At 43.1% G+C, this 22420-nt stretch overlaps 2 protein-coding genes across 3 annotated transcripts; one reads left to right on the top strand and one right to left on the bottom strand.

Annotated features, from left to right (window-relative positions):
• The first annotated feature begins 217 nt into the window (after positions 1-217).
• niban2a (niban apoptosis regulator 2a) lies at positions 218-17868 on the top strand. The gene is made up of 14 exons (XM_057018099.1): positions 218-499; positions 3107-3237; positions 4080-4208; positions 4296-4401; positions 4533-4700; positions 10300-10415; positions 11871-11975; positions 12170-12332; positions 14005-14192; positions 14701-14856; positions 15068-15181; positions 15322-15429; positions 15909-16020; positions 16106-17868. Exons 1-14 carry the CDS (start codon positions 445-447, stop codon positions 17005-17007), a joined length of 2553 nt encoding a protein of 850 aa, XP_056874079.1. The 5' UTR covers positions 218-444; the 3' UTR covers positions 17008-17868.
• On the bottom strand, positions 17867-21688 carry slc31a2 (solute carrier family 31 member 2). 2 transcript variants are annotated; one of them, XM_057018101.1, is made up of 4 exons: positions 21526-21688; positions 20255-20321; positions 18941-19169; positions 17867-18820 (listed from the first exon to the last, which is right to left on the bottom strand). In XM_057018101.1, the coding sequence occupies exons 1-4, from the start codon at positions 21532-21534 to the stop codon at positions 18655-18657; spliced, it is 471 nt and encodes a 156-aa protein (XP_056874081.1). In that variant the 5' UTR covers positions 21535-21688; the 3' UTR covers positions 17867-18654. The 2 variants fall into 2 exon arrangements, with proteins under 2 accessions (XP_056874081.1, XP_056874082.1); XM_057018102.1 differs by lacking the exon at positions 21526-21688 and adding an exon at positions 21385-21499.
• Positions 21689-22420: the final 732 nt, after the last annotated feature.

Here is a 22420-nt window from a genome sequence, read left to right as displayed (position 1 = left end):
ACTCATTTCCAACAATATTATACGAGTTAACACACAAAGATAAGGAAAATAAGAACAACAAAAACAATAATTATCCAAAGTCATGTTATTAGCACAATATGCTATAGGTTAGAATTTAAACGAATCCTATTTTCATCTGCTCAGCTCCAGACCACACCCTTGGCAGGGCTAACTGAACACGTTGGACCAGTGATGACTCTTCGAAGGTGTGTCCTGCCCCTGTGAGCCACTGTTCACCTCCCGCACCTCCACCATAGCGACAGGGAGCGCGTTGGTGTCCCACGGCGCATGTTCTCCCCCCGATCCCGCTCTCAGATACGCCTCTCTGGGGAAGCCACACATTCTCACGGACTCTTTGTCCGGACCTCTGCTGGGGAACTACTTTGAGATTTTCAGCTGTAACGACCGCCGATACCTGCAAGCTCTGCAAGGCTCTCTGCAACCATGGGGGACGTGGTTTCCTCTCACCTGGATGAGAGCAGGCGGGAGATAATTACAGGTAAGTCTCGGTGTCATTTATCAATGCGCAAGCCACGATTTAAAAACACCCCGCACTCATGTCCTTAAATAAAGTGATCAGTGTTATTTTTGCTGAAGTCTCTGTGTTAATAACGACGGCTATCACTGGTAAAGCACAATTATAAACTTTTCTTTGTCCCAGAAGTACCCAAAGACTCTAATTTAACACTACATTCAGTCTGATCATGAGCGAAATCCACGGAAACCTTCCCGTAGTTTCTTGCATGACCTGTAAAATCCTAAATAGAACCATTTTATGTGTTAATCCAATCAGTTCTCTCTCACGCCCCTCCTTCATCCTCTTCCCCCTGCAGTTTGCTGCGCTCTCCCCCTAAATCCTCTCTCTGATGCAGGCTCGTTTCTCTGAGATAATAAGTAGGTTCCCCAAAGTTTGTCTAAGTTAGGGACTGGCTGCTATTTCAGTCTCAGATTGCTGTGTGAATTGTGCAGGTCTGCGTGAGGCAGCTGGAAGAGGCTGCAACACATCCCTGAACAGTTATACTGTTAATGATGACGGAGGAGCAGACCTGGGATTTGCACAAACTTGGATCAGGGTCATTTTCGCCTCAGCATAAACATACTGCAGGGTTGTGATCGTGTTAGCAGGCGTACTTGCACGAGAGAAACCACTTCTGGAAACAGATGATTATGTGAACCAGAGTGAAACATATGATACAGTAGGAATGTCTGTGTCATTAGAAGCAGAACAATAATCATATCATCTAAAAAAGTGGGTTGGCCTTGTACAATCGGTGTCCTGCGTGGCAGGACATGCGCACGTTCACAGCCAGGGCCATTCTAGAGTCTATAATCAACCTCGTGCACTGACTCTCGGAGTACATGCCAACTAGAGAGGCCCCACGCCTAAAATGAACCCAGAACTTTCCTGCTATCAACTATATTAGTCAAAATGAGCTGGAATGATGAACTAAAAGGCCTAAAAATATGTTCAATTTTCATCTACAACTATATAGAATAGTTCTTTCACCTTTTCATTCCCACGATGACCTCACATAAAGTGATATTTTCTACTTTGGTAGATTTATTAAAACATTTTTAAAAAGAAAGAAAGAAACCTAAATCCCAGGTGACCTGATGGCGAATGAGAGAAGAGTGCAAATGAAGCTGCGGTTAAGCAGGTACCAACATGTCAATGGCGAAACGTCGTTCCGCCCCTGGTCCGCCCCCCCATCGTCTCAGCCCGTCATTCCTTGAATGGAGCCTTTGGCTTAGAAGTGAACAGCAATAATGTGAATTACAGTGAGCATATGTAGCTCAGAGTGTGTGTGTGTGTGTGTGTGTGTGTGTGTGTGTCAACGTTTTGGAATTGGAAGTTTTGTTTGAGGTGTGCACGTCCCCAGAAGGGGATTCCTTCAGTTTTGCTTACCAGGCACATTTCTGCAAACCGATCTCCTCCCTCTGAACGACAGCACCGTTGTTAATGGAGCCCTAAAGAATAAAGGGACATATTCAGCGACTCCAAGCTCCCGGACTCACTACTGGACATACAGACGTTGGGGGTTCATATTGCCTCTGGGGTAAATGTAGATTTGAGTGCCAGTACATGGACCTGGAGACGTTAATGGACCAGATTGGACGCCACTTCTGTCATTTTTGAATATGTCACTATAACATGCAAATGTGATGCCAGCTCTATGAAAGGCCCTCTTCACAGCAAACCTTTATTGTTTTTGTGATATTTAAATGGGAGTCACATCTCCAAAAGCTCATTTATCCAGGCCGATGACACTGAGATAGCAAAGTCCACTTGGTTAGCAGAACGCCATGTGTCTGACCAGGGATTTAGAAGCGTCTCTATATTTTAGACCCAAACGTCCCCAGTTGCTCCTGCAGCGGAGCAGCCTCGTTAGTTTCTGTTGTTTCCCATCTCCTCCACATTCTCTCCCAATGTGCCCTGTCCTGTCAGCTTGTTCCTTCCTGCTCTCCCACGCCAGGACATCTGCCTCCTTCCTGTCTTGTCTGGTCCACAAACAAATCAAAGTCAAGACTGAATACCTGCTGACTCAGGTTCCCCCAGTCGAACTGCGCCTCATCCAGCAAGCACGCCGACTCTGCACAAGAACACTGACAAAAATTCTGCACATTGAAGTTCTAACTGGATCAGAATGTCCTCGGCGTGTCACCGTCACTTAGAACTTCAACGACCTTTGACCTCTTTACAGTGCTGTGACATGAGACGGGAAGTGACAGATTTATAACATCCATCTTCTGTCAAACAGCTCTGCCCTTATCAGGGCTGCAGGTGATGCTGGAGCCAATCACAGTAGTGACATTATTCAGGGCACACACACACACACACACACACACACACACACACACCATTCAATTACACCTGTGGAGTTGAAATCAACATTATTCAGCTAACACTGGGGCGATCTGAGTAATGGTTTTAATAGGCAGCCCCCTGTCTAAGTTTATCTGTCTGTATCCACGGTAACCAATGGTGAGCTTTGACTGTTGTCGGTGGACAGAATTGTTCCCTGCAGAAGTCTGGAGCACCTCGTTTAAAGTCATTTGGTGAACTTGAATGGCTGAACTCATGGTGACTCTGTGTGGTCTCTTGAAGCACGGAGCAGAGAAGTCATGCAGGAGTTCAGCAGCACGTACGAGCAGCAGTACGCCGTCGCTCTCTTCAACAGCGTCCGCTTCGAGATAGAAGGAGGAGGAGGGCCGCAGTCCCAGCTGCTGCACCGAAAGGCAAGTTTGCTTTTATTGGCTCGGAAAGGAAAAGTTGAACCAGCAATGTTGGAAAAACAGCAACACAACTGCAGCTGAGTAGAGCCGAGCAATAAACATGTTAGTCTCCTATATAGCTGCATCTTATCTGTTGATTTTTATGCCCGGATTTTACTAGCAAATTGAGTTAATTCCAAAATTTGAATGAGCAAATAAGATGTGCCGTCAGCTCTGCGTCCGATTTAGCTAACGTAGCAGCCATGAGTCCAACTGTATTTGTGGGAATCCTAAACTTCCCTCCTTCTGTTTTTTACATAATCAACATGTCCCATGCTACTGAATATGCTAATGGTCCCACTTTTGTTCGCATTTCACTCACTAAGGAGGAAGTGGAGCACGTTTCACACATGAACAGAGATGATGTTTGTAGTAACCAACACACAAGACTCCAGCCCACCTCAGTTTTATAAAATGTGTTGTCTTTTGACCTATGAAGTCATAAAGTGCAGCCATGCACATGATGAAATAAATCATTTAAACACTCCCATTGACGTTTACCATAGGTATTTAACTTTATACTGTCATTTTTATAGACAATTACGAGACTAAAATGTGCTACATGCAAGTAACAAATAACAACAATGTCTAAATTAATGTTCAATGTTAAAATTGTTTAATTTCTAGAAAGGAACTAACGTTAGCAAATAAATTTAGCACGCTCCCTTTGAAGTCCATCTGAACTTCATTAGCAACGCCGCAACAGCTCTGCTAAGGATTAGCATTTTTTGCCACCTGTCAACTGAACCCCTTGTTTCACAACATGCGCGTTAGAGATCATCTTTCAGCTCCACCTGTTGTTTCAGGACCCTCTGGCGGGCCGCTCCATCTTCTCAGGAAGTCTCTTTCAGTACTTGGAAGAAAATCAGAAATGGAGGAATCGGTTTGTGTCCGTGCCAAACAGCTACGCCATCAGACTGTATGAGAGAAAAACGGTGCGTTCTAGCTGAAACCTTCCCCGCTTCTTTAGATGATTGGACACATATATACTAAAACGGACCTTTTTGCTGTCTATTTAACAGGCATATGATCGGGGTCTCCACCCAAAAGTGACCATCAACTGTGCTGGTTACAAAGTGCTGACGTCAATGGAGGAATACCTTGAGTTGATCAATACCAGCCTCCCAGGTAGGAAAAGCAAATAAATCCCCAATTCATGCTTTGTTGTGTTATTGTCTTTTACATTTTAGCGCCACTTGCTTTTTCTGCTTTTGTGTTGTTGTTATGTTTCCAAATCGAACACTCACTTCTCTCTTTAGGCATCAAGGGCAAAGTGGGCAATCATCCGTTCATCAAGAGTGTTACTCAGTTCCCCCTCATCCTCTGGCACCCTTACGCCCGCCATCGCTACTTCTGCGTGATGACGGAGAAGGAGCAGAAGAAGTGGCACGCTGTGCTGCAGGACTGTGTGAGGCACAGTAACAACGGTAACCATGCATCTATTCCTCAGCTTCATTCAGCCTCTTTCACATCGATTCATACTTCTAATTACTCCACCCATTAGAGGGCAAATACAAAACATAGTCCAAATGTAATTTTGCATGTTTTTAGGTCTGAATTTTGATTTCCTAATGCACTGAGAGACCACATAGGGAATTCACTTTACCTCTGCGCTCCACCTAAGACAATAAGTGCCTTTCTTAGCCGTTTTTGGCACTGTAGAGGGCGTGTGTACGTGTGTGTCTGCGCGCGTGTGTGTGTGTCGTAGTGTTGAATGTGTTCATGCCATGTGGGTGAGCTGGATGAATGCTGGAATGTTGTGTCTATGTTGTTTTTCTTCTTGGTAAATGGTTACCACATGGAAATCCAACGTCGTCTGCGTCACTCACACAGTGGGTGGGGGCCTTTGTTACTATTTCAGATTTGGAGACAAGTTAATCGAAATATTTGCCCGATTAATGATTGGCGCTGTGTGACCCACACTTGCTCTTACAGTCTGCGTCAGTGTTGAATTGATATAAACATTAATGACATTAAGATCTAGACTGTGTTCATATTGTGTCACAGCCCGGTGGTTAAATGGTGGTTATCGTGTGTGGTGGGTCGAGAGGAAGAGCTGAGTTGGGTTTTGTGGTAGTGTAAAGCTGTCTATAGTCCTCCTCTATTCTATTTCTTTATTCTGAAGACATTTAGAACATATGGCCCTGACATTTGACCTCTAAAATGTCAACCCTGAAGTAACATTGAGCCTTGCGCCATATTCTAAACTCCCTAAAGTCATTTTTGAAACTTGATCAGTTCACATCATGTAGGTGTTTCCCTAAAAGGAGAAATTAAATCAGTCTTTAAACGCTGAGCTGCCCAAATCGAAGCACTTATCTGCCTTTACAGTCCGCAACAAGTCCAAATAAATAAACACATTCTTTTGGTTTGGGGTGATCTTTGCCAGACAGTGGAAACGCAAACGCATCTGTTACCGTGGCAATGTTTTGTTGTTTGCAGTCACATGGGCGTTCCATAATATGGCTTAACTTCTTTGAGCAGCCAAGTTTAACCTGTCTGATTAACCCCCGCCCATGTTCGCTGGATCCGAACCTGAGCGTTTTAACCAACGTGCCTTTAAAGGCTCGTGTGGAAGCCATGTGTTGGTTGTCTGGTAGAAGGAGGAACCAGTTTGATCTGAGTCTGTTGCCAGCGACTCTGGCATCGATTTTCACCAGCAGCCCAAAGTGCTTTTGCCCCCGCATGCACGTGTAGACGCAGTAAACACGCCATCTTATCTTTCGGTTTGCTCCATTTGCCCTTATGTAGTTTATCTTAACGATTAGTGAATAATAAGTTGCAAACCTGAAATGGTGACGTTGGTAATGGCACGCTAATGTACCACAGGCACAGGCGGGAAGAAAAACTACAGCTCTAACATTCCATTGATTGTACGCACGTCATTAAATTAATGGTTGAGCTTTTTGTTTTATGAATAGCTTTCTTCCCTTGAGCGCTAGCAAGCCCAATAATGCTAAAGTCCTTTCTGTTCTCGAGGTAATGGGTGCGCATTCGTGCAATTTACCAAATCTAATTACTGCTTACTGAAGTCAAGCCCCTATCCACCCAGCCAACACGTACTCTGGTCAGCTACACTGCCAAGAAAGCTCATATTACGATGCCAACCGTCGTATTATCGACCAACCCCTGAAAGACCAAGTTCATTGTGTAGCCGTATGAATCAGGAGCAGGCAGCACGGCTTTTCCTTTGACTGATGAACTTCCTGACACTACCTGTTCAGGCATGCTCACTAAACTCCTGCTGCACATTCCAGCTGTGAAACTGGCCTCCAAGACTAATTGTAATAAACAAGTGTGTTTCTGTTTGCCTGGTGTCGCTGGTAGAGTTTGGTGTTTGTGCTACGGGCCAGTGGCGACACGTCCACTCTCGCCTTTGGTGTGTTGGCGTTTTGACGCAAACCAGAGCAGGTTAATAGGCATTTCCGTGGGGTGATAAATGATTTTATAGCTCCCCCTTTGCTTCCTGGTGCATTTTTTTTAAACGTTGTCTATGCTAACCTGACGACTGCCTTTATTTTCTACACAAATGTGTCTTGTAGGTTTATCTGGACGATAAGAACGCACAATATACGTCAGCCATTACGCAATATGCATGAAGAATGAAACGCTGACTCATAGGCGTCATGCAAAGCAGTTCAGGTCAGCGCGACACTGACACTATTCAACTCGTTTGATAGCTTAAGACCTGAAACTAAATGTTCACGTAGATATCCCTATTGCCTATTTGAATTTACTGAACATGTGATCCACAATAGTTCCACAATAAACTGAATGCTTTGCAAAACGCAAAGTTAACCGCCTCCGTTAAAAGGAGGCTGAAGCCCTACTGGTTTTCTGAATATTAACGTGGGAGGAGCCTATCCCAGCTGCCTTTGGTCGCCCCTGAACGAGCCGCCAGCTCATTGCAGGGTCCTTTGTGAGCATTTGGGGGTTCGGGTAACTCGGCGGTGCTCTAAAGGTGTCACGGCACAACACGGGGACATGACCCCAGAACCCTCCACTTCTCAGTGTCATCCAGACTGAGATGTCCCCATAACCTCAATGGGCTAAAACCAAATGTTCTTGGACACTAGACATCGCCACATCCCTTTACTTGTTCAATATCCAACTGAACTTTGCTTCAACTTTTGATTTTTTATTGTGTTTCTATTGTAAATAATGTGAATGGTTCAAGGTTCTTTCACATATTAGTATCAATGTATTATTACAATATAAATCTAAATGGAAACATGTGTTGCACCTGTGTTTTGCCGCCTGATGCATTACGATTCCAGGCACAATAGGATCTCTCCTCCCCCTGAACCTTTCAAACCAATCCCAATCTGCCTGTTCCAATCTGGCTAAATCCAGTGAGCATGAAGAGACTTGTACATTTAAAAGATAAAGGCTCTTTTACCAGATGCTTGTCAGAACCTCTGTGTGTGTGCGCAATTAAAAACCTGCCTCACATTTGTGCACACAAATGCCTGGGAACCTATCTGTGGTTGCAGATACAGGCTGGTGAGTCTGTAAAGGAAATTCCTCAAATGGAGTGACCGTATTAAGTGTTGCCACATGTGCATGTTATCTGGAATGTGCCCCCCAACCCAACATGGTTGGGGCGCATGTGATGGGGTCGTGTTTACTGTTATACTTTACAGCATTTATTTCTGTGTGACTCAAGAGGAAATGTTCAGAACTCAGAGTGGTGAATTATGTATGTGGCATTTCTCAGTCCTGTTAGCTAAGCTTAACAAACATCCACCAGTTTAATGTTAAATTTCCATCAGTCTGCAAGGTTCCTCTTCAGGTATACGTTCACAGATCATTATCCCGGGTGGGATAATGATCGTGATTTAAAAATGGAAAAATATCTAGAAAACATTTGGCTTTATTTGTATGATTTCTTTTGAATGCTTCGCTAAAGTTCTAAAACGTCACAACTCAAAAAAGTTGTAAATTTAGCAACATGAAAAAATATTATTGACATGGATTTTTGGCCATTTTTGATTAAATTGCAGCTATGTACAGTATGAGTGTGTGAGTGAATGGTGCGTCCCCTGTGATGGACTGTCCACCCGTCCAGTATTGTCCCAGTGATCACTGGTGCAGGCTCCAGCACCTTCTGTGACCCTGATTATAATTACTGGAGGATTTTCCCCGCAGAACTTTGACCAATTAGTAGTGTAAAGGTAAAAACATCCTTAAACTGTCTATAAATAGAACATTTGTATTGGATTTGTAAGTGTATTGAGGAAGACAGCAAATAAGCTGTTCCTGTTATCCTCTTTTTTTTTATAATCTCTATTTGCCAAATTAAAACCTTTATAGAACTGAGGAAAAACTGGACATAACGACACATTAACAGGTCACACTGAATGTTGTGGACCGTGTCTGTTGAAATTTGACTCAGTCCTGACTCACAGTCACACCCAGTACTTCTGCTTTTCTATAAATTATATATATGGGGGAAACATCTGGATGGTGAACGCAGCTGCGACTGGTTCTCTGCGTGCTCCTATTGCCACACACACACTATCGCATCGCTTTTCCCGTCCAAATTTGCAGATTTTCCCATGAGATCTACCCAAAGTGCAGCTTTTCGTGCATCAGAAGAGCCACAATGTCATTCTGTGCTAAACCAGAAAAAGGGAGCAACAGTATAAAGTTGTAAACATCCACTGGTGCAAGTTTGTGAATGCTCATTCATTCTTTCAGAGAACAATTATCATGCGCAGACTGCTCGGTCAGCCTGTTTAGCTGTTGTTGATGTGCGTATTAGCTTCGGGCGACCTGTCTGGTACAAGTATACATAGAAATGCATGAACCAGACTGTTGCTGCAGCGCTCGGGCCTCCAAATGACTGCTGTGGGTTTCCCAGTATGGCAGCAGTGGGCAATTTCCCAACACCTCCAACTAAGGTTTAGTTTGGAAAATTTGAACCAAAATAAGCCCCCTCACTGACCCTCAGATCAACATCCGTGAACCGGGAGCTTCCTGTCTGGCTCTGCTTCTCCCCCTCCTCACTCCTCAGCCACTTCCTGTCTTTGTCAGCTTCATCTGAGTCACAGACCACAGTGACACACTCACAGACAGACACACACTTGCTGTGTGATGCTTGTTTTTTTCTTACTTGTACATGCAGTAATTAGCCAAGGAGGCATGCTGGGTAAACCAACTATTATTCACAGTGGGAAATTTCAGCATTTATGGTTGTTGTGTGTTTGTCTCCACCTGTTGTTGTTGTTGTTGTGTGTTTGCTCCTCTGTTTGTCTCCACCTGAGCTCTTACACACATCTTGGTTTCATCCACCCAAAGATGTTCTTTCCTTCCACAAGCATGTGTGTATTCCTGTGGGAGGCACGGAATATAATATGCATAACACAAACGCACAATAAAGATCAGATCCTCAAAACCAAGCAAACACGGTTGCGTTCTTTGTGAGCGGCATCTATTGTCTCGGCAACTGGGATGGATGATGACCTCACCAACTCAAATCTGTCTTCCAAGAAAGCGACTCGTGTTTTTCTTCAGAGGAATGATCCATGGTGTGTAGGTGACGGTCCCACTGACCAAAATGTTGCTTTTCTGACTCATTTTATGAAAGCTATTGAAAAAAATTCACATCCCACCAAAAAGGGTGCCAGTAGATTTCTCTGGAAGGTTCCTGTGGCCCGTTGTTGTTTGTGCTTGGAAAGTGCCTTAATATAACAAGATGATTGTTTAAATCACAGTAATGTAGTGAATCAGCTGTTTTCAAGTCCTTTCGCCCATCATCTGTCATGTACATCCAAGCCTAAAACGCATTGTTTATCATCTGCTCATGGCATCTGGACCTCCGGAACCCATAAGAACCCCTTTCCCCTTAAAGGAAAATAATGGAGGTTATACCATATCCTCATTTACAAATAAGCAAACGTGACAGATTTACTGCTAAATAACAGAAATGTTCCATTGTTTTCTATTAATTTCATCAACAAATATGGTCAAAACAGGTTTCATGTAATATAGGATCACCAAAAATGTTTTCCCTTCAAACAACAGGTATATCAGAGGACCTCCCTGTTCAGACACCAGCCTTCACCAATGCTGTGAGACTGTACAGACAGGCCAAGGGACACTATGGGACATGGGACATGATGTGTGGACAGCCCCCACAGGTCAGGACTTCACTATTGTTCTGTAGATTACACTGAAAGATGGTGTGAGACAGCATGGAGGGAACATGGATGAGAAAGTGCCTTTGATAGTCATTGCTGTGCCTTAATGCATCAGAAGTAAAGGTAGAAAAACACTATAATGTTTGATATTTTTCCTTTTTGCTTTGTCTAAGTTTGTACTTAAGTGGGTAAAACAGTTTCCTCAGTTTGGTTCCATTGTGTTTTGTTGTTTTCATCTCTTGTGTTGGGAATAATTGAATTGTGTCCAGTCGAATTTACAAAAATAAGGTGGTTGGAGAGCTTTACGTGTTGTTGTGTTTAAACGGAAGCCTGCATTTGCTGAGTAGAGCCCACCCACCAAAATCTCTCTCTCCCAAAAACTCCCTTTTGAACTGGTGGTCACCTTCAACTACCTAAAACCATCAAATCATCAGTAGTTTAGAACACGTCATAAACTTGGCATCGGATACATTGATTTACCAGGGATTTTACTGCTGAATTCTGTCAGTTTGTGACATGGCTGCTGGCTCAGAGACTGCAGGGATGGCTGTAGAGGTAGGGGAGGGGCCTGTTTCCAGGGAAAAACATGGAAAACTCTCCAGCCACAACTTACAACCTCTTTTTTCACATAACCATTCAAGTAGTACGCAGCTATGTAAGACCTCTAAAGAGAAAAGACCTCACCCCTCACTGTCAACACACACACACACACACACACACACACACACACACACACACACACACTCTTTTCTAGGGTCTCTCTGAATGAGACCCTTTCAGTCTCTTCCTGGTGTAACAGTTCAGCTCTGTTACCAGCAGTCCCATGTTTATTCAGCTACACGGATGCAGAATTTACAACCACAAGTGAAAAAGTACCAAACATTACAGTCAAGGAGGTACACCAAGCTTAGTTTTGTTTTGATTTGATTCAAATCACATTAACAAGGCAATAATTACAGTATATGAACACATGCTAAAATGCAGTGTGTGTGTTATGAGGGCAGTGCCACTGATACCATCTTTTCTACCTCCAGCTGTGCACCATCTCCACCCTCTATATATCTAAACAAAAGGAAGGAGAGAGAGTGCACTTACTTCTATGTGTGTATGTGCGTGTGTGTGTGTGTGTGTTTTTAAATTAGGTGGAGGTATTTATTGCATGACTCCACCCTTGTAAAAACCCTGACACATTGCCAAAACAAGCAGAACTTCCCTCTGAAGAAGGCGGGGCTGATATATTAGCTGTCAATAAACAAACACACATTTTAGTATATGACAAACATTTACACAACTGGTTGTGTTTTGATTTCAAAATCATGGACTGAACCTTGCCGTATTAACAGAATTACAGTAATTTTGGGGAGCACAGTCCTTTTTTTGGTCATGTAAATCAAGAAATGCAAAATTAAAAGGAAAATCAGGAAAATCATGTCATTACTTCTCCTTTCTGTGCAGATTTTGGCTAATCTGGTCATGGAGACCCTTCACTCAGACCTGAGAGACATGATTGGTCCTCGCCTCAAGGGAAAGATGCAGCAGAAGCAGAGGAATTGGATGCTGGTGAGTTCCAGCAGACTTGCTCAAAGCCAGGGGTGCCCAAATCCAGTCCTTGAGGACCGAAGTGCAGCTGGGATTAGACACCACTGTCACCTTGGATCCCGAGCATGGCCCTCGAGGACTGGATTTGGGCCCCCTGCTCTAAGCAGTGGCAGAGGAAGGACAAACCAAACGTTACGGAATGATTCTCCCTGCAGATCTCTGACGCGGTGTACAGACAGGTCTTGTGTCACACCAATGGACGATATAAAGAGCTGGTGGAATCATGCGAAGTGCAGAGAGTCCCGCTGGACGCCAGGCTTCGAACTGACATGGACCAGATTGTCACATCTAAAGAGCATGTCACCAACAAGATAAGAGGTAGGAAAAAGAGCTTTTTCTTTTCGTTTTATGCTTTTCCACGGTGTCAGGAAGGGGGAAGTACCTCTCAGGACAGGACAAAGTCACATATTTCACTCATAATTGACGCTCCTCTGGCACTTAGCCCTCAGGTCTGGCTCGGAGTATCTGTATGCAACAGCAGCCACGAGCTGGTGCTTAAGCCCTTGGTGAGCCTGGCATGCAGAGGCCCAGCAGCCAGAAAACCAGTTACGGCAGACGTTTTTAACCAGGAGCGCAGCTGGACACTGGTCCTGCTCCTCAAGTGCAGCATGGAGGGTCTCCAGCTGTGACAGCCTCTGTGCTATAGACAAAGATTTCTTTTTTCTTTTTATCTCACTTAAATGAACTCATGCACAGCTGCATTTATCTGTAAAACAGCATGACACATGCGCCTATGTGCATCTGTCTTTATATGCACGCTTATCCCCGTGAATGCGGTCATTCTCATCAGTAATTAATGACTAGCAAAATGCTAATGTACCTTAGCCAAGACTGACAACTAGATAAGCTAAATCAGCAAGCACATTTTTGTTTTGGCTGAGTTAAGAACTTGCCCAGCACGTGTTGTGTTGCGTGTGTGCTGCAGAGCATCAAAATCTTTTGGCCTCTGTACAAAACAGCCTCATATGAGTGAAGTTCAGAAAGGCCTATTCAGATGGGTGTTCCTTTATGCAGTTTGTCGTCAGGAGCCCACGCTTTGACACACCCTTTCAGCGAACTGGTCCAAGCACCAGCCAGCTTTTCTGTGAATACCAATTCAACCTTCATGCCAAACATACCTTGGCCTTTTGGGGCAAAAAAAATGTTCCCACCAAATTCTTGTGGATTGGCTGCCTGAAGAGGCTGTTGCAGTTCCCCAAAAAAAACACAGTAAAGTGCGGAAAATAGTATTTTCTCTTTAAATGTAGCTGACAACCCCTCGGTTTACTTCAAACTCATGAAACTCAGGCTTGGGTTGTTGACTTGGTGCTCATTGTGCTCCGTAACCTGAGCCAATAAGGCTTCATTGTTGACCTCATCTGAGGTGTAGCTGCTGTTTGTCTGTTTCAGGAACTCCTAGAGTCAGATCACCGAGGATTCTCTCACTATTTTTTGGAGGGGGGGGGGGGGGGGGGGGGGGGTAAAAATAGCTTTTCCCTGTGACTCAGACAGTTTCTTTCATTTTTTTGGTAAAGAACATTCCCAGTGTTTTTCTTCTCATGTTTTACCTTTTTGGTAATTCTGCATTAAACAAGCAGTCGACATTTCTATTCCAACTTGGCACAGTCTGCTCATTTTTGCGTGGCTGTTTCCCATTCAGCTGAAGTGGCCCAACTACATTCCATCACTTACAGTACCATATCTGCTCTTATGACTCTCATATATAGCATCAAACTAGTCCACTGAACTGAAATATGTTGGTGTACATTACACAAGGACCATGTAAATCTCTGCGGGGTGTAAGTCTAAATGTCATTTTAACTTTTTGTTTTTCCCACAGGTTATGTTACATATAGAGTGTATTCATGGAAGCTCATGCGTTGTTAATATTATTGAAGGCAAATAATACATTTGGATGTACAGACATTTCTAAAATCCTATTGATTGACTAGTCACTGCAACTAAACACACTCTTTTCTCTTTTTCATTACGTGCCCCTGCTGGTCTAAAGCTCTGGTGTCGCCAAAAGCAGAGCAACTCCTACAAACCAGCGTGCAGCCCTACATCAGCTCCATCCTAGATGCTCTTATGGAGCCCACCAGTAGAGGTTTCTCTGAGGTCAGGGATATTTTCTTCAAAGAGCTGGTGGAACTCAGCAAGAACTCACTAAATGGAGGAGGCAAAGAAAAACTGGGAGACGTGAGTCATGTTCCAATGCCACGTGCTACAATCATTGCTTTTTAAATTTTGACCTTGATTTAAAGTAAAGAAAAGTATAGGTCACATTAGAGGTCATTTCAAAATCTCATTCTTTTTGGGCCTCCAGAGTGAAAAAGGTTTCCAGAATAAAAGTGCCACAGTGAAAATTCAATATAAAGCTAAGACCAAAGTTTGCTGTTACTGTTAAAAGCATTGACTAAGCTTTAACTTTACAGGAAATATTTGAAAGATGCCTGTGTTTCTTTGACAAAAAAATATGTGACATTAGGAAATGCATATTCAATTAAATGTAGTGGTTGAATATGGAATGACATTTAACTTGCATTAGTAACTCTGAGGATAACTCAGAGAAATTGAGATACAACTGTACAGATGCGTCACTGGGCTTCATCTAACCCTAGCTGCATTGTCCTCATATTCTTTTACTGTAGATTTTAGAAAATTTAGAGCCTCATCACCTGAATATCACCTCTAAATGTCCCCTCAGAACATGGAGAAGCTATCCATGCTCGCTTTCCACCCTGTGAAGATGCAGAGCTGTTATGACAAGGTGGAAGAGCTCAATCTGGAGGGACTACAGCAGAGGTTTGATGTCCATGGCCCGTCAGTGTTTGTCAGCAGGGTTCAGATCCTGATGAGGGAGGTAATGTGCAACACTAGTTAACTCCTTTGTAACACAGAAAAAGGATGTGTGTACCAAAACACTCCCTAAAAATACGCTAGCAAATTGTCTATACTGACACCTACTGCACAAATCAAGTATTACAACCAATCAAGGCGGTCCCATGACCAGTAGCATTATGTTGTGTAATTCAATATTTTTTTTTCTAAAGTTATTACTGTTGTTCTTACAGCAAATGGACAATTCGGTGTACACCTTTGAGCAGCTGTTTAACCAGTCTCTAGAGTCCCAGGGACAAGAGGACATGTGCAAGACCATTCAGAGGTGCCAAGACCGCGTTCTCAAGGTATAAAATGGGGAAGAAAGTATAAAAAATATGTCCTCTTAAAAAAGGCTTTTAGCAGAATGAGATGTCAGACACAAACAGCAGTGAGTGTTGTTTAGGAGTCACTGAGTGAGAATGTCTTTCTGCTGTGTTCTTGTAAGAAATATGATTACGACAGCAGCACTGTGCGCAAGAAATTCTTCAGAGAGGCTCTGCTGCAGATTATCATCCCCTACATGCTAAAACAGCTCTCGCCAACCTGCTCACCCGTAAGTTGAACAACACTGCATCCATTAGAGTATTGTGTTTTTTTTCTTTTACCTGCACCGCTACGTATCTGTAGAATGGACAAAATATATTTTGTGTAATGAAGCCAGACTTGTGTCCTCAGAGTTCATCCCCAGAGAGACCTCAAGATAACCAAACAGGAAAATTGCATTCTTCTTTTAAGTGCCAGCATTTTTGGTGCAACCAATGATGTCGAGGGAAAAATGTCTCATCTTTTTAGACAAACTAGTCACATGTACTGTATGTAAATTAGGAAGTCAGCAGTTACTTGTGCAACCTGTTGTGTGACGAGAATTGACAACTTCCTGACAAACATAAGTGGAAGTAGCATTTGCATAATCACCAGCTCTGCTTTATGGGAGTCAGTTGAGGTCATCTGAGTAAAGGAGGATAAATTCTTAGGATTATTAATCAAGAAATGGATGAGAAGGCACTGCCATATCTGCCCTGCTATCCTCAGGAGCTGCCTCGCTTCAAAGAGCTCATCTTTGAGGACTTCTCCAAGTTCCTGCTGGTGGAAAACATATATGAGGAGGTGGTGCTCCAGTCTGTTTCCAAGGACATAATGATGGGTGAGGAAGGAAGGGGGGTTCCTGTTCTCATCGTAGCAATAATCACTGTAGTCTAACACGGCCTGTTCTTTATTTCATGGTCCAGCTGTGAAGGAGGCGGCTGTCCAGAGGAGACACAACCTGTACCGAGACAGTATCATTCTGTCCAACAGCGATCCAAACCTGCAGCTGCTGGGAGAAACCCCGTCAGTGGAGTGGTCTACTAAGTTTGGAGGCAATGAGGTGGACGGTTCCGTGGATGCTGCTGAAGTCAAAGAAGGCGGTTCTTCAAGAAGACGCAAGCAGGTTGTGTCTATGATCCAGCTGGATGGCGTGCCTCTGCCCTACGAGTCCTGTCTGGAGGTGCCAGGTGTGGAGCTCATCCCCGAGGAGGACGCTGAGATGACGGAGGGCAAAGATGGAGGAAAGGATAATGAAGATCTGGACCCGTGCGATAATCCAAAATCTCCTGACAGTGTGAACGAAATCCGAGGTCTGATCAACCCCATGCTGGAGATGGTGCTGCCTGCATCAGAGCGAAACCAGGAGGAGGACTCGCTCAAACGCACAGGGACGGAGATCAGAACAGGCACCGTCATCACAGAGGACGGGCTGGAAGAGGACATCACACACCTCACCACCAAGGTGGAGACCGTCTCCAGAAAATCTGTAAGAGACAAGTCTTCCCCTCAAGCAATTCTCCAGGAGCTGAAAGGAATGAGGAAGCATGAAGCCGATCAACCAGAGGAAATGGTTTTTGAGAGCACCAGTGAGGAGACGGAGGTACGGCCAGATGCCAGCGAACAGACCGCCGAGGTCTCTACAGCAGAATCTGATGGCGAGTCGTCACCAAAGTCTCCACTTGTTACAGACTCCAGCTTAGGCAGCGACAGTGGCTTCCAGTCACTAACCAGTAAAGGGATGGATGAAGTCGATCCCCTGCCACTTAATGAAAGTCTTGATAAGGAGGAGAAAATTACAAGCCCAGTAAAAGTGGTTTTAGTGTAGAAGAGCATTACGGTTTTATTATTTATACTATAAACTGCTAAACTGACATTTCCATCTTCTCATAGACATTTGGAAGCATTCTCTCTGCAGCTTGGTGACTCCATTTTTGTATGGAGCTTTTTTTTTTTTATCTGATTAGTGATAATTGATGTCTATACTAAAAGCATACACAGGGCCCCTTAACAAGTATTGCAAAGAAAAAAATAAAGGGTCTATTTTCTCTACCGTATATGGGCCTTAAACTATTTATGTATTTCTACTATTTGAGCAGTAGGGGGCGCGCAAATCAAACATTCGAGGTCGTACTCTATGGGGAGTTGTAGTAGACGTAGTGGTTTACAAAGTAACGTTTTTGTTTGTTTGTTTGTTTGAAAGTGTCATTTTGTAAATTTCATGTTGCTTTTTCTAGATTTAGAAATGGGCTTTTTTAGGACTCGAACCAGGAACCAGCTTTGGTTGTTTTAGGTTTTTTTATTTTACAACCAGTATAGTTTATTGTTGCATTGCTGGCAGGTGAAGATGACTTTAAACTTACATAAACTTTATAGGACTTATTTAAAATTTCCTTCGTGTCATATAGTAAATGCTCAGACTCAAGCAGTTGTTTTACTGAATTCACATCTTTAGTTTAGATCTAGTGTTTTTTGACACAACCGTATCATCATTTGGAATTTAGAGATTTGCTGACACAAGAGGGAAAATCTATTTTCTGTCATCTGAAGAGTGAAAATGCTGACACGAGAGGCTCAATTCCACATATCCATTTTATTTATGACAAAGATCTGTCCCTTGTGAGCAGCGTAACCTTTGTTTACCACTTTTTGTGTAAAATCCATAAGATGAATAAAACAGCTTCATCGACTTTGTATGATATGAACCTTTATTCTGTTAGCAAATCATCACTCTGTGAATGATTTAATGAATTAAACAGGTAAAAAGACATTTGATTTCAGTAACATCAGAAATCCCAAAGGCACTTAGGTTGGGAAAGACCATAAGAACCTCATGATCACGCTTGTGTGTCATGGCCGTGTGATCCTGAAATGACAGGACAAGTTTAGAGATCCAGTTACACATTTCATTTGCTGATTATGAGCGGTATCATGTGACCCCACTGTAAATAAGTGCTAAAGAATCTGCACAAAGGTGTTGTTGCGCAATAATTCCAAAGCCCGGACAATAGTGAGTTTGGAGCTCTCCTAAATTCTTATCTGTTGTGTCAAAATAGATGAATGAACAGTATAAAATCTTTTTCTTTTTTTGATAAAGGACCTCTATTATCTCATTCTTGTAACAGTAGTCTTCTGTCATACATAAGAAGCAATAGGTATATAAAAATGTCTATTAAATCTTTAGAACAGTTTTTTTTTTCACAAATTAACTATTAATTGAAGCAGGCAGCGATCTAGGCTCCACCTACATTGGTCACTCTCCAGTGCTGGCATCAAGATGCAAAGGTTATGCTGCTTTAATGCAAAATAACTGCTCATAAAAAATAAAAAAAGATTCTTAGCAACAATCAGTGAATGAAAGGTTTCATTCATATTAAAATAAAGCTTTTACATTCAGCTCATAAACTGACGTCACACACGCTGCCCAGTGGATTCAAAGTGCGAGGAAATATGCATCACTGGAGCGATTACACCATCAGCTCCGGTTCAAGAGCGGGAATGAGATGAAATATCCGAGGCCAGAGCCCACTATAACTCCAAGGAAGATCCAGGTGTTGTACGACATGACACAGAGCATCAACATGTAGCCCAGAGTCACCTGCAGAAGGTGGAGGAACGTCTGGATGATATGAAGCAGCCAGCTGAAAAGCAAATAGTGTGTAAATACAAGTATTTAAGTTTACCACTCCAGATAAAAGTCACTTCCAGCCTGATCCGAACGTGTATGTTAACCCGTAGGTGGGTTTCAGAGAGCTGCTGACCTGTTCTTGACGTTCACAGCGAGACGGCGAGGTTCCTCGTGTGTTACGGAGAGTTCAGACTGGCTGCTCTCCAGTACAGTGGTACTGTCACTCCTGACGGGTGGAGGGGGGGTGTATTTCAGGGGGGGCTGAGGCAGCTCTGACTTGGTTTCAAGCCAGGCCCTCCACACTTTAAACAGCTCGTAGAAAACCGTCAGTAGCAGGACCACGAACACAGATAGCAGCATCCCTGAGGAAACAGACACATATAGCTTTTACGTCCATGCAGAAGTGCTTTGCATGCATATCTTTAAATATCATTGAACTCTATTTGCATTTTCTCTGTGCGTTCTTTACAAAATATCACGCTCTGTCGATAAAGACAGTTCACTCCCTACAGGCCAACGTTACCTTTTCAAAGTTTTCACAACTCTAAAACCCTTTTTTTTCTTTTGTAAGCAGTGAGCTAAGATTGCTGTATATCTAGAGGTAAACTGAGGAAAATGGTGTATATTAATGAAAGCTGATTTTGGTTTGAAACAGACACGCCAGACACATTTGGGAGAAGTGGTACCGACGTAGCAACAGTTCATGCCCAAGGAGGCAGCACCAGATCTGATGAGCCATTCCTACCAAGAGGTAGGTGGAAGCTCAATGGCTGGTTACGACCATGTACGGCGTCAGCCATTCCGTCTTTAGCTATCCCGAGTAGAGAACGTTAACCTTGGATACAACAGAATTATCTGGCTTGTTTGTCCCTTGTGCTGCTTTGTCTACAGAAAGAACGCCAAAGAAGAAAAGGTCACGGAGTTCTGAAGCTACCTCAGGACACTAAATAAGAGAGGCCAGAGAGCAAAGGTGAATCTACAGGACAAGTTAGGGTGAAATTAGGGAGAAACTATAAAGGGGTCTTTAAAGGGGCAGGAGTCATTTTTCCTTACCAAAAACAATGTCTGACAGTAGCAAATACAGTCCAAATCCATAGAACTCATATTTGTTTTAAAGATAGCCATTGTTGGGCCTCGAGCTTAAATATAGGTTCATACATTTCATCACTGCTGTGATACAGTAAACAAAACAGGAAATCAATGTTGGGCCCTGGCACAGGCTTCATGGGGCTGTTTAAGTTGGCGATTGATTCCACCCCATGCCAACTGCATTTATGACCACAAAGACTATAAATATCCCAGAAACCTTTTAATGAAGGCTGTGCTGAAGAAGGATGTAACTAAAGGTTTGGTTTTTTTTTTTTTAAATCTCTCAAAACGCCTGGAAACACCTTTAAAACAATCCCATTAGCTAGTAAAGCATTAATGCCTGCCGTGTCGCACTCACCTACAGGTCCATGCACATCCCAAAAGTCAAACAGCAGCGTAACTCTGTTTGACACATAAAACGTCATCTGGAAGAGAAACAACAACATCTCAAAACTTGAAGGGGAAGCCCGATCAGCATTTTTTGTTCTGCGTTTGTCCTTAGGGCAGAACGGTCTTGGAGCCTCCACACTGCTGAGATGGAGCAACAACACGTTGATACAAGAATTGAATCATGTAATCAAGGTTAAATATTATTCTAAAACTGCAATAAAAAAAACCAAACTTCTGAGCAGAGAATAAGTGGTCCAGGAGCTCTAAGGCTTCGGGATGTGAGCTGATACTGAAAAATTTCAACAGTTACATAGTGCGAAAAGTGTGTGAGTGCTTTTCTAGTTGCCATCTAATCAACAACTACAGCCCGAGACTATCAGAACAGAAAGACAAAGAACCCTACTCATAACGGTGTCCCAAGCATCTTAATACTGAATAGACGGCGTATTGTTGTCAGGTAGCTGACTCCTCCGTTTGGAATCTTAAGAAATGGCAGTTCGCAGAAAGGAATGGGCATGTTTTCATTCAGTGGAGGTCATGATGAGGTTTAGGAGCCCAAGGTCAAGATGAGAACGAATGAACATGGAGATAAGGCTGATGCATTTTGGGGAGAGGTTCTGGAAAATGATCAGGTTGCAACAGAAATTTGTTAACAGCACACCTGTTCCATGGATCGGGGTGTGTTGCAGCAAATTATGCATACTAATATATGCAAAAATACGAAGAATTTTATTTTGAATAAAAAGGATCCTGTCAACTGGAAAGAAAGAAGCAGGTTGCAAACAATTTCGTGGTCAGCAAATCCAACGAGTCATCTTTATAAATATAACTGATATAAAATGCGAGGAGCGCTAACAGTGCTCATATTTCTTAGTGCTGCAATGGAAATGTTCACTCTAACCTTTAGAAATGATATCTTCACTGCAAATATGTAACTAGAAATCCAAGACAGGAAGCAAAACTGAAGGAAAACGGCTTCTGGATCAGTAATATATATTTTTCGTTACAAATTGTGTGTTGGGATTGCTGCCGTGCACAATTGCATAAACATGCGAATAAATAAAAATGTTAAAAAATGCCTTTTGAGCGAGCACTAACTTTATCGAAAGCAGATAATCCATTCTCAAGAACACAAGAGACTTTTGTTCCTTGACAAGCGAGACGCGCCAATTGTCGAACTGCCACTTATTTTCACTGCGCTTCGCACAATTAACACATTAAAATAAAACCACGACTTACGGGCATCATGGCGACCTGGAAAGTGGACTCAAGCTAGCAGCTTTGCGATTTGGGCTTCCCCATTCCCCACCGGGCGGCTTGTTATTCCTGCTCCGTATGGTACTACACCGCCTCAAACGCAGCTCTGTTATCGTGCTGCAGAATGAAGCTGATGCGTGACGACAGAACAGTGGGCTGATGGGAAATGGAGTCTTTGATAAGTGCGGAAGCAAGCGGAGCGCAACAGTCTGAACAAATCCACACAGTCTATTGGTGGAACGGCGCTCAAGCTGCGTACGGCAGTGACAGAATCGCCTTTGTTTCCGTAACGTTCAAAGAATCTGGAGAGAATTGCAGAGCGAACGAATTACGTTGTGCGCCGTGGTCACGTGGTCGACGTAGTCTCGCAAATAAACGCCTTTTTCTTCCGTAGTAAATTAAACGCCGTGTCCGGAACCACACACTCGCTTCCTATTCACTACTCACTACATAGGGATGTTGGATTGAGTGAAATATGTAGTGCACTGAATTCGACATCGATATGATTATGAAAGGTTTATTTATGATCTTGAGTGTAAACCTCTGGTTGTTTGTTTTCCAACAGTTACAGTTTCTAACTTTTAATTTTAAATGCTGTTCTGGAGCGACAGGTTCATGTAGACTGTTAACATGTCTTTTGAAACCTTTAAAACCTAACCCTAACCTTTTTAGAGCCCTTGCAGACAGACAGCATTGGGGGTATATACAGCCAAACATGACACACAAACCAATCAAATAAACTCAGTATGAAACAATTAAAAACAGTTCTCTTACATTTGATTTTGGTGCATGTTTCAATGTGCACGTTTTCTCCCCACCATTCTCATTTTCCACCTGTATAGATAGAAAATATGTGACAACATATATGACACTTTAA

This window comes from Takifugu flavidus, chromosome 20 (assembly GCF_003711565.1).
Source record: "Takifugu flavidus isolate HTHZ2018 chromosome 20, ASM371156v2, whole genome shotgun sequence".
Taxonomy (NCBI): Eukaryota; Metazoa; Chordata; class Actinopteri; order Tetraodontiformes; family Tetraodontidae; genus Takifugu; species Takifugu flavidus.
The sequence above is the reverse complement of the archived record's forward strand: the minus strand, read 5'-3'. Positions and strand labels throughout refer to the sequence as shown.